Source organism: Ambystoma mexicanum, chromosome 9 (genome assembly GCF_040938575.1).
Source record: "Ambystoma mexicanum isolate Mex_15411 chromosome 9, UKY_AmexF1_1, whole genome shotgun sequence".
Classification (NCBI taxonomy): Eukaryota; Metazoa; Chordata; class Amphibia; order Caudata; family Ambystomatidae; genus Ambystoma; species Ambystoma mexicanum.
In genome coordinates this window covers 336,353,814-336,366,794 of record NC_090931.1, presented here as the reverse complement: position 1 = coordinate 336,366,794, position 12,981 = coordinate 336,353,814, and the positions used below count along the sequence as shown (strand labels likewise).

Below are 12,981 nucleotides of genomic sequence, written 5' to 3'. Positions count from 1 at the left end.
ACCACCTAGAAGAGAAGTGAAACTGAGCATATGCTAGGAGAGAAGACCACAAACAATAATATAATCTTCATAGAAAAGAAGACTCACCAAGACTTACTTGAAATCTTCTATCCCGCTTGAACAAGAAAAGTCTGTCTTCACCAGAAGACGCATCGAGAGACCACCTGTATCCTTTTATTTGATTTCTGAAAGAGACTATAAAAAAAATTAGAAGAGTTATATGTTGGTAATAAAAGTTACATTGCGAACAAGTTAAAATACAATCTCCGTTTAGCTGTGTTTATTTACCATCATTGTGTATAAACCTCACAATTTGGTGTCAGAAGTGGGATTTAAAAGACGAACACCATGGAGGAACTCATTAAAACGCTAAGTGAGGGGCAACAATTGCTTCAACAGGCGTTACAGTTACAGAACCAACAAGCTCAAGCAGATAGACAAGCATTTCAACAGGCCATACAACTACAACAAGCTCAATTAATGGAGGTGACTACTGTACGACGACATTCCCAGGTTCCAGCATCAGTCTTACAAAAATACGCAATGGGAGAGGACCCAGCTCACTTCTTTGTGAACTTCGAGAGAGTGGCTAGGAACGCTCAATGGCCAAACGATAGCTGGTGTCACTACATAGCACCCCTCATGACAGGTGAGATGCAGAGTGCTTACCAAGCAGCCAATCCAACTGGCGAAACACCGTATGCGGATATGAAACGAGTAGTACTGGAACGCTTGGGACATGATGAAGAAGCGTATAGGATAAAATTTAGAGAAGTCAAGCTACACGCCGAAGAGACCCCGAGGCAGCTGTTTTATAGAGTTAAAGAGTTAGGAGAGAAATGGTTGCAGTCTAACTCCAGTACCGCTCATGAGATGTCAGAGAAAATTGTTATGGAACAGTTTGTTGAAGCCTTACCTTTACCAATGCAACGTTGGGTGCGCCAACATCACCGACCCAGCCTGGTGGAAGCTGTTAACATCGCTTCCGCCTATCAAAAGGCTGGACAAGGCAGGACCATGTCATATGCGGTAAACAACAAACCAACCTCCACACCCAGTTGGAATAACCATTCTCTCAAAACAACCACTGTTACAAGATGGCCGAACTCGATGTTACGTAAGCCAGAGTGGGAGGCTCCTAGAGGGAGACCAACGAGTGAGAGCCCTGTAGGCATCAGGCCCGCTAGTATGGTACCAAAGGGCATACAATGTTTTGAATGTGGTGAGTGGGGACACCTAGCAAGAATGTGTCCCAAAAGAGCTAAAGCTGAACCTATGGACGTGGGAAACATGGAGGCTCTCCGAGAAGGAGAATATCAAGAAGGAACAGCAATACCAAAACCATCGTATTCGTATATTTGCGAAGCAGAAGTTGATGGGAAACCTACAAGAGCCATGGTGGATACCGGCAGTTTGCAAACAGTAGTAAGTACAGAACTTGTGGGGAATACTGGGGACCCGAATACACTAATCCCCATACGTTGTGTCCATGGAGATGTCAAACCTTACCCAACCAAAGAGATTAGTTTAAAGGTAGCCGGGGAACAGATGGAGGTGAGGGCAGCCCTAATGCCAGTATTGCCAGAGCCTCTGCTTATTGGTTCAGATGTTCCCAATTTTTCACGGATCATAAAGTCGATAGAAGAAAGTTGGTTAAGAAATGCACCTTTCGCCCACGAGACAATTACACAGCCTTCAAATAAAGAAAGGAAAGCGAAATCTGAGTTAAGAAAGTTAAAGAAAGTTTGGGCCGAGAAAAATGTTTGTCCCATTGCAATTGACTGGAAAATTGATGAAGCGGGAGATACCTTCAGAATGGCACAAGAAATAGATCCATTATTAGGAAATGCTAGGGCTGCAGTTAACTTAGGGGTATCGGGAAATGATCCCTCTTTTGTTAAAGAAAAAGGATTATACTATCGAACTAGCAAGGATGTCAGTGGAAAAATTCTGAAACAGTTGCTAGTACCCAAGAAATATTATCAAACGGTGTTGGAAGTGGCACATCTACAAATTGGTGAAGGTCATTTGGGAACAGAGAAGACCACCAAGAAAATCCTTGCCAGGTTTTATTGGCCGGGGCTATATGCTCAGGTGGCGCGTTTCTGCCAAGCCTGTCCAGAATGCCAGAAGAAAAATAAAGCCAATGTGAGAAAAGCACCTTTACAGCCAATGCCAGTCGTCCTGGAACCTTTTCATCGGATTGGATTAGATATTATTGGCCCCTTGGAGCCCTCATCCAGAGGTCATAAATATATCTTAGTAATTGTCGACTATGCTACCAGGTATCCGGAGGCCTTTCCTCTTAGGTCTACTAGTGCCCAAAATATATGTGATGCCTTGATACCCTTTATCAGCCGAGTGGGAATACCGAAGGAGTTTGTTACGGACAGAGGATCCAACTTTATGTCATCGGTGATGGAACAAGTGTGTAAGATTCTACAAATGAAGCATTTAAAAACCGCGGTCTATCATCCTCAAACTGATGGCCTTGTAGAGAGGTACAATCAAACCATAAAACAAATGCTGCGTAAAACAGGAGAGCCAGGAGGAAAGAATTGGGACAGGTTGTTACCCTGGATACTCCTTACCTTAAGGAATACCCCACAGTCATCGACAGGATTTTCACCCTTTGAACTTCTGTTTGGAAGATCAGTGAGAACGCTACTCGATGTTTTGAAGGAAAACTGGGAAGAGGAGCCGAGTCAAGAGATCTCCCTTACTGAATATGCCTACCAACTTAAAGAGAGGATAGAAAAGTTACAGAACATTGCCAGAGAAAATCTGTTACAAGCACAAACCAAACAGGAATATTACTATAATCGGAACACTCAATTGAGAACATTTGACAAGGGAGATAAAGTGTTAGTCTTACTCCCGACGTCTGAGAACAAGATGCTGGCAGCATGGAGAGGTCCATATGAGATTGAAGAGGTCCTAGGTCCACTAACATATAAGGTGAGACAAAATGACCGAAGATTCCCAACACAGACATATCATGTGAATCTACTAAAGAAATGGGTGGAACCTATAACGACGGTGGCAGTGATTAATACCAAGGAGACATCTTTCGAACCTTTTCCAAGGTTAAAAGAAGATCTAGGACTGGAAGAGTTAAACATAAATCAAGATCTATCTGAGTTACAGAAGAAAGAACTCCTCGAGTTGGTAAGGAGATTTGCAAATATTTTTTCTTCCTTACCGGGGAGAACGAACATGGTGTGTCATCGTATCGTAACTCAGCCAGGAGAAGTGGTAAGAATTAGACCCTATAGAATTCCAGAGACAAAACTCCAATCTATCAACAAGGAGATCAAAGAAATGTTAGAGATGGGAGTAATAGAACCCTCTCATAGTGAATGGTCATCGCCTGTAGTAATGGTGCCGAAGCCTGACGGAACAGTTCGTTTTTGCATGGATTTTAGGAAATTGAATGAAATTTCCAAGTTCGACGCCTACCCTATGCCGCGAATAGAAGATTTACTAGACAAGCTAGGAAAAGCTAAATTTTTAACAACTATAGATTTAACAAAAGGCTATTGGCAAATACCATTACTCCCCGACGATAAAGAAAAAACTGCTTTTGCCACTCCAGCGGGATTATTCCAATTTACAGTCTTACCTTTTGGGTTGCATGGGGCACCAGCAACATTTCAAAGGCTCATGAATTCAATTCTCAGAGGACAGGAAGAATATGTAGGAGCATACCTTGACGATATTATTGTCTTCAGTCAAAATTGGGACGATCATTTAACCCATTTGGGAAATGTACTTAGTCTATTACAAGAATCCGGTCTACACATAAACCCAAAGAAAACGTTCATGGCTAATTTCTATACTAGATATTTAGGATACTTTGTAGGACAGGGGATGATTAAACCCCAAGAAGACAAGCTGAAAGCCATAAAAGACTTACAATTTCCTACAAATCTCCGACAAGTGCGAGCCTTTCTTGGTTTTATTGGGTACTATAGAAGGTTCATCCCGCATTTTTCAACAATAGCCACACCTCTAACAGATCTGTTGAAAAACACGTCCAGTAAGAAGAAGGACTGGTATACAACAGAGACAAGGAATGCATTTAATAACCTAAAGAATGCTTTATCTGAAAAAGCCGTTTTAAAATGTCCGGATTTCTCAGCTCCGTTCTTCCTACACACAGATGCCTCTGGAACAGGGCTTGGAGCGGTATTGTTTCAGGGGCAAGATGAATCAGAAAGACCCATACTTTTCGTAAGCAGGAAGCTCTTACCGCATGAACAACACTATGCTACAATTGAAAAGGAATGTCTTGCAGTGAAATGGGCCATAGAGACATTACGCTATTACTTGTTAGGAAGAGAGTTTACACTGGTGACTGATCATGCCCCTCTGGTTTGGTTGGCACGTAACAAAGATACTAATCCCCGAGTACTGAGATGGTTTTTATCACTACAACCTTTTACGTTCAAGACAGTTCATCGTCCAGGAAAATTAATGGCCCAGGCCGATTTCTTGTCCCGGAACAATTCCCTTACCAAGCGTAAGGGACTAGAGGGGAGGGTATGTGATAAAAATGGAGCAGATTCTATAACAAAGACACCAGCTGGCTCAGGCTCTGTTAATACTAGGCAGAAAGACCATATGAAGGGTTAATGGAGGAGATCTGATGGAAGGGAGTAATTGACAGCTCCTTAGACCAATCACAGAGAAGAGTTGATGGAGATGAAGTTTTCTGATTACAGTTGTCCCTTCTTTGTTTTTGTTGTTTTTTTTTGGTTGCCAGGAGACAGAGGAGGAGGACTTGAAGAGCGACGGTTTGAACTGGGCTTACTGAGTTAGAGGAAGAGAAAAAAAAAAGCGAAGTTGTGCCGTTGCACCAAGTTAACCAGAAGTTAAAGGAATTAAAATTATAGGCGATCGTTAAAAATCGCTATTTAGATTGTTCGTTGTAAGAGTGAGAGAAGCCGAAGAGGGGGAGAGGCCGCAGGAGACGGAACAGCTGATCCGCCGAAGGAAGGAGGCGCGGTCATCGAAAGCCGCGAAAGACGAGCAGCTGATCACACGGTGAGCCCTCCGGAGAGAGAGGCTTCGTTCAAGGGAGGCCGTCAAGACGAACAGCTGATCACCTGGTGAGCCTTCCGGGGATAGAAGTTTCGTTCAGCGGAGCCCGTCAATACGAACAGTTGATCCATCTCGAAAACGCCGAAGGAAGGAAACGCGGTCATCGAGAGCCGCGAAGAAGAGCAGCTGATACAATACAGAGAGCGCAGTGGGGAGGAGTTTCGATCAGTCGAGGTCGAGTGGAGCCATTCAGAAGAAAACATCTGAAGCCGGTAAGAGAGAGACAAGGAGCGTATTTTAAAATGGGAATGAGTCGAAATTAACGGGAGTTGTTAACTCGGAAAGACTAATACAGTCACTATATAACTGAGAAAAAAGGGGAAGAGTGGACACCAGAGGAACCAAAGATACATGATGAGAAGTGAAAATAAAATAGAATAAGAAGAAGAAAGGTAATCATTTACCTCTTGTGTAATCTCCGACAATGAAGTTACAGAAATAAGTAAATATGGAGATCTGAACTATATTCCCCTAAAGACTTTAATGAATACAAAGAGGCTTGGTCAGTTAAATCCAATAAGGAGCTCTTGAAAGAATAAAGACTCTATTGTTAAAAAAATCCGATAAAAGGCAGTCACCTCTATTCCTGGTAAGAGAAAGAGTGATCAACAGAGACGGTAAAACCACCTAGAAGAGAAGTGAAACTGAGCATATGCTAGGAGAGAAGACCACAAACAATAATATAATCTTCATAGAAAAGAAGACTCACCAAGACTTACTTGAAATCTTCTATCCCGCTTGAACAAGAAAAGTCTGTCTTCACCAGAAGACGCATCGAGAGACCACCTGTATCCTTTTATTTGATTTCTGAAAGAGACTATAAAAAAAATTAGAAGAGTTATATGTTGGTAATAAAAGTTACATTGCGAACAAGTTAAAATACAATCTCCGTTTAGCTGTGTTTATTTACCATCATTGTGTATAAACCTCACAGCGCCATGATCAGTAATTTGTTTTACATCAGTTCGGTATTGAAAATGAAGTCTGGATTCAAGCAACGGTTAGTCACGCAGCTCTCCAGGGGTCACAATATAATAGTGAACTCGCTGTGTGTGGCGTGCACGTCCGTGTACCCCGCTGCTCCCAGCTCGTCTGCTTCAGTTCTTCTGCGTGGCCCAGCACCTTCTCCTGCATGGTTTCCCTCATCTCGCGTCTGCTACTTCCAGATCCCTCGCGGCTCCCCCAGTGATCCGGTGCTTGCTTGCCACCGCCAAACGCCTTAACATGGGGAAAGTCACAGAAAGGTACGCTTTTGGCTGCGCAACCTGTGCAGCTGAAATCTCGAGCCGGTGCGACCCTCTCAGGACCGGCATCAATTTCTCTCTCCACTCTGGTCCCGGCGTCCTGGCTCTTGGCCGATTTCTTCCTCTGCTGCTTCATGGAGACTCCAAAGTTTCTCCACACACTACTACGACTACTACTGCTCTCCTGCTGCAGCTGCTTCTGCTTCGGCTGCCTCACCTTCTTCCGCCTTGATCTTCTGGCTTGCACCCGACGACGCCTTTCATGCCTCTCAGCCATCCTCCTGTGTGGGTCATTAACCTTAATGGGCTGCACTCTGCAACCTTCTGCCCTCTGCAGCCCTCTTCTTCTTCGTCCCAGCACTTTGTAAATTCTAGGACTTGAAGTCCCTAACACAAAAGTCAGGTTTCTCAATATTGTCCTCACTAAATTCCTTTTTCTCCTTGAGCATATTCCTAAAATGAGTATCACAAGGACAAAAAATATATTTGGTTTTACAGAGGATTGAGGTTTTTCCGGTTGCATGCTTTTCCTGAGACTCAAAGGATTTCCTATTTCTGGGAGTGTTATAATTTTTATAAGAGCTTTTCTCAACCTTAGTAAATGACTGGTTTTAATTGTCTTCACTCACATTGTTACAATTAACTTTATGGAGTACCCGTTCTCTTTGACAACATGCCATTACATGTGCTGGCATTAATGATATTCCCCTCCTGGTGCTAGACCAGTAACTCATCTCATCCCATGAAGTCCTCCTGTTTCCCTGAGGCCCTTCTCCTCACAGGTGATCCTCCCGGCTAACACCATCCCCAGGGTTAGGAGCAGGAACTATCTGCCTTTCCCTGTCCACCTTAGAGGAGACTTTAGGTAGGGTTTTCATTAGGGCTCCATAGGATTAATCACACGTTTTTAGGTTAGTTGTGTGTATTTCAGTTTAATTAAAGTCACCTGTTTTAAATAAATCTTAGTTGCCCATTCTTTTATTTTGGTTCCCCACTATTATTTGGCAGATATTTTGCTAGCTCTCATTCCTCTTGAAGAGTAGCATGCTCTTGGCCTGTATGTATACTTGTTGGGCCGTGCCTGTTTCACTTTTGATTGGGATCACAGATGGTTTAGTAGTGGTTTGGAGTTGAGTATGTGACTTGGCCAATACTCATCCCTGTACTCCCAAAGAGCATTAGTCATTTAGTCACAGCTTGTGATACACCTCTGTGATGCAGAGAGTGCCTTTCATTGGCCAATAGCATCTTGTTAATAACAATATTTTGTTTATAATTGGCGCATGTTTCCCTTCATGGTGATACTTGAAGCTATGGCATGTTACAAATGATACAATATCATGCAGAACTTCATTCACTATTATGTAAGAACATATTTGCTTGCAGAATGTTTTTACAAGAGCGTGTCATTGTTTCCATTGTCTTGTAAAGGAGTTGCGTAAAAGGCAGCTGAAGTGTGTACCCTTCTTTTGAACTGCTTTGAATATTTATTGTAAGTGTATTGTCTATTTTGGAATTGCATGTTTAGTACACTTGGTATACATGCATATTTGCACTATTTCTGAGAAATGTCAAAGTAAAATCAAGCAGAATCCGTTTAAGGTGGAGCTTGAAGTTGAGGATTGAAAGGTATTGATTTTTTTAGGGATCAATATAGAAGGGTGCCAATTAATGGAATGTAACTCAACACAACATCTAATTCTATTGCTATTTTGACAGCTTTATTTGCTTCAACCAGCAAAGGTATTTAGGGACTTCCTGGTCCCCACTAATACATGAAAGGAGAATATGATGGAATCTGAAATGATGTTTAATCTTCTTTCTAAATAGTAATACATCTCAGGTGCTGCTGTGTGTCCCCACAGGAAGATAATTCCAGGCTTTAGAAGCCAAAGTCAAGAATTAGCTTTTTGATGCTCTTGTTCACTTGAAGCTTGGGATGTAAATCTTGTTTCTGTTTGCAGCTCTGTAGATGTGAGGAAGAACAGAAATGAAAGCATTGTTTTAAGAAGATGATGCAGTGCATAATAATATAACACTTTGTGTGAAATGTCAAGGCTTTAAAAATGATTCTTGCTTTAATAGGAAGCTAGCGGAGGCTCCTCAGGACAGGGGTCATGTTAACCCTTCTGGGAACTCTAGTGACCATGCAGGCCACTGAATTCTGCAAGCTTAGGATTCGCTGAATCTCAAAACAGGGAGAGGGGTTGCCTACATATAGGTCATTACAATGGTTTAACTTGGAACATATGATGGCTCTGCCAATAGTCCATGTTCTTAACCTGGAAGTCCAAACAAAGTTTCTGTTTTCAACTAAAGTCTTGGGGTTCAGTAAAGGTGTCTAGGTTTTGTACACCACAATCCAGGGATCCTGTCCAGGGTATATTTTCCCTTCACATTCACTCAGTCTTGACGCTTTGAGTGTCCCTGCAGGCTATCTCTGGGTGCTGGTGGAAGCTTGGGCTTCCTCCAAGAGGTGTGCTGCCTGGGATTTTCCACAGGATGGGTCAGGGTGCCTCCTTCATCTCCCTGACGTGCAGCCCTAACTCTAGTGTTCAACAGCCAAATTTCATCTACTCTCATCTACTTCCTTAATGAGTCTCAACAGTAACGTACTAAGGAGACCTTTCATGCATCTCTCGACTTAACCTCTCCTCTCGTTCTCCTGCTGCCCAATGCCTTGCCACACGCTCGTACCTTCACTCTTGTTCCAATCACACCTCTGTGTTAGTATAGCTGCTCATACCCTACAATCCTAAGATCTTTGCCTCCAGAAACCTTGTCTCTCAATCTTTCTCACCCTCTCTTTTTCCCCTCCCTTGGTTTCACCTCATTGCTCTTCTCCACCTCCTATTCACTCATCCTTATGTCCCCCATACTCAACTCCTTATTCGTATGCACCTCCTCCTAGGTCTTTTGAATATTCCTCCCCTTACCTCCTCACTCTCCCGTTGCTGTTCCTCACCCTCTTCTTGCTCCTCACCACTGTCAACCTTCTCGCTGTCCTTCTGCACTGCCACCTTCATCTTCTGTTTTGTCTCCTGCCTCCGCAGACCCTCCTTCTCCGAACTCCCACACTGACACTCACCAGATCTGCCCTCCTGAACTCCCTCTCTCTGGCCCTTCTCTACATCGTAGGTCGATTGGTTCCTTCCTTATTGGCTGGAGAGGGTCACAACACTTCCTAGGATTCCTTGTAGTTCTGAGTCTTGGGTAAGTCCTCATACGTCCAGCTGCCATCTTGAACAACTTTCCAAAATGTTGTGCCGGTGCGTGGACTGCTGCTCGCTTCCTTCCTGTTAGTGGTGGTCTTCTCCCCCTGTAAATCGTTTTGGCTCTCCTCTGTGGCCAGCCTGTTGCTTTGCACTTTTTCTAGATGTGAGGGAAATACAGAAAACCCTTCCCCTTTGGTTTGGTGTCAATGTTTCCTCCATTGATTTTAAAGAGGGGAGGCGCACTGCACAGGATTTTCTCCATTGTGCTTGCAGCCTCGAGGGAGAGATGAGATTTCCTCTCCCCAGGTTTCTCTCTCGTGTGGGAAAGAAGTGGAGTTTTTTCTGGGTGTACGGGTGCTACATGGAAGACGGCTGCACTTCCTTCTGACCCTTTAGTTATTAAATGGGAGAGTAGTGTGAATTTCCAATGAGTGGTCGGTCTGTGGTGGAAAGCATTGTAGTGAAGTGCTCTGGCTCTCACCATAGTCTTCCTATTGCTGAATCTGTAGCTATACCTTCTGGATCTGCGCTCCTCAAAGCGTTTGGCCACACATTCTCATGTTGCCGCACACCCACAAGCTCTGGAGAGGTCGGGCAGTGCGACTCTGCTGCACCGGGACAGTCATCCTCCCTGCTCACAGGTATTTTACCAGCTTGCTTGTGCCCATGATTCACCGGGTCAAGGAGCCTAATGGGACTGAGCACCCAGATTAGGAGACTGTCTCGCATAGCAGAAGTGGAAAACATCTGTGCCCTCAGGTTGGATTCCAGGAAAGGTATCTAGCTTGAGAGGGTTCCCCAAGGCCACACTTGCTGCCTCTCAGCTTTACCTCAGCCGCCAACTGCTAAACTCATCCGAGAAACACTTTTGGTTAGTAAATATGGAATGTTCCCTTAACAATGTTTATAGGTAGGGACCCTTCCTTCAGCCCTTTTCCCCATACACATTGAAATGAACCACTTCAAAACTGTCTAACTGTCTAACCTTTCCCACATTCACTTACAATAATCGGCTCTCCTTATTGCCCAGGAGGACAATATACCATTTAAGCTGCTCAGCTTCCATTTACCTAATCCAGATTTCATTTTTTGTTTCACATAGTTAAGTGCTTTTCGTTAGTAGCTGATGAGAGACCTCCTGCACCCGCTCCTTCGAGGGGGCTCGTTCAGACGCTATTACTACTTACTGCCTCATACTTGTCTTGTATCCATAATACTGACGGAAGCCTGCGCATAGACTGCTGCAAGAGTTGTACACAGGCTCCACAGAGCTTACTGGTGACCACATGTTTACGCGGGGGTTACGCATGCATATGGTGTTTGAGCATAGAGCTTGAAAATGTTAGTGTGGGGAGGTTTTGGGGAGGCCGATTGGCAACTTGGGACACCCACCCTGTTTATCAATAGTAATGTCTCAGTAGAGATGCCCTTTAGGTAAGGTGTGGGCTGGTACCTTTGACATTGGACAGTGTGCAGCGACTGGTCCTGGGTGAGAGGGAAGGAACACTGGGAGGAGTGGATGACTAATTTGTCTTCACAAACCCAGACTAAAGATCATGTACCAGAGCTGGGACCATATTCTCAAAACCATCTGACAAGCATATGTTTGCAATGCATGTTTATAAGATTTACTGCTCTGTAGTTCAGGCAGTGTTAAAGAGGACTATACCCAATGCATATTGGAATGACTGAGTAGTAGATCTCTGTTAATAGAATCCAGGAACATCTTGTGCAGCAGTGAGATTGCAGACTAATGGGTGGCAGTACAATTCCATCAGGATACGATGATTCCATAGAAATGTTGTTTGCGTTCAGGTATGGTTGTGCAATCCTCACCTACTGATACTTCGCAGTGTAGCATCTGTGATAGATCTTCCAACAGACGGGTTATTACCATCTGATCATAAAGTTTCCGGAAAGTACTACTTCTGACGTGTACATGAGTTCAGAAAACCTTCTTTACTAATTGATTTTCATCCAGACAACAATAAGCTAATTTGACTCTATAATTAACACAATAATGGCTCCTTTGCTAAACAAGTTATTAAGGCTGTGGGCTAATGATGGCCATCCAGATGTTTTAACATGCTTAAAGACGTTTTTCCACCTGTCCAGATGGGATACACAAAAGACTGAACTAAAAAGATTAAATAAAAAACAATTCACATTACAGTGAAGGGTGCGGGGGACAGCCTCCACAACCCCCACTGCCCTTCTTCATTGTAACCGTTTGCTTTGTATAATGGTTCAAATTTTTAGGCTATACGAGAATTCCATACAGCCTAAATCCTTATCCTTAATCTTTTTGGGTGTTTCCTACCTGCAAAGAATGGACACAGATAAATAGAAAATAAAAAGGCTCTGAAAACAGTTTGGCCAGCCCTTTCTAGGTGCTAAAATAGAATGCAATCATGATCATAGAGCAAAGCTAGCTCTGGAGTCCAACTGCAGTGTTTGGTATTGGTATTGCAGTAGATCCATAGATGTACAGACTTGATGGAACAATTGATCACTTCTATGCGTAAACATCTAGTTCACTGTCTTTTCATTATGTAAGAGGGAAGTAAGAGGCGAAGCAGAGTGGATAGTCTAGCAGGCAGAGAACTGGGCAAACTAGTTGAAATATTGTAGCTTGCGGCCATCTCACTTTGAGGTTAGCTGGTATAAAGCAAGAGGGCGATGAGATATAATGTCAAAGAGTATAGGATCAGCTCATGGGTGGAGTGCCAGTTGCAAGCTGTATGTAACCAACAACTTACAAAACAAGGTTTGGCATCAAAAATATTTGACCATGTGATCATGTTTATTTTCAAAAGTGTCAACTTGTCAATATGATGCATCTTACCCAACAAAATGAAATATAGTTGAGAATATGAGATTTAGATACACTAACCTCCACTTTACTGTAAAGCATGGAGACAATGCAGTGTTTTACTGTGGCAATACTATAATTGTGTAACAAATTACATTTATAGAATTTTTTAAATAACATTAACACATACTGGTCTTTGGCAGACAGGATAGAGCAAGCTTTACAAAAGTATTATCACAATTCCGCTTTGCAATTATTTGGGGAAAAAACTAATAAAATCTTGTGTAGCACTCCCCCACAGGCTTTTTGGCACATAGGGGTGGAGGAGAGTTTTACTGCTGCTCTCCCTCTCTCTATCTCTCTCCCTCCATTAGCCCCTTTGAACTTGCAGTGAACAGAGAAAAGAGGGTGGCAAGAGCTCCGAAGCAAGAGAAGAATGCAGGGTGAGTTGTGCTTTCATTGAACAGGGTAACTTAAATAGATAGCTTTGCTACGCAAGTGCCAATTTAAATGGCATAACTGCAGAATGGCATTGTAAATTGCTATGCAATACTGCTTATTTTATGCCTTGAACTGAGCTCTTCTGTTTCCAACATGTTACTGAGAT

General features: G+C 43.2%; 1 protein-coding gene across 7 annotated transcripts in view; it reads left to right on the top strand.

Moving 5' to 3' along the window:
• The window catches only part of TAF1D (TATA-box binding protein associated factor, RNA polymerase I subunit D), a 531,982-nt gene that overhangs the window by 484,134 nt on the left and 34,867 nt on the right, over positions 1 to 12,981 (top strand). The window contains exon 8 of one of the 7 annotated variants that reach the window (XM_069614759.1): positions 12,749 to 12,794. The exons of the other annotated variants lie outside the window; for them this stretch is intronic. Within the exon in view, the coding sequence (XP_069470860.1) occupies positions 12,749 to 12,757 (9 nt within the window). The 3' untranslated portion in view covers positions 12,758 to 12,794. Of the gene's footprint in view, positions 1 to 12,748; positions 12,795 to 12,981 lie in introns of those variants that run through there. 7 annotated transcript variants of the gene reach the window in all.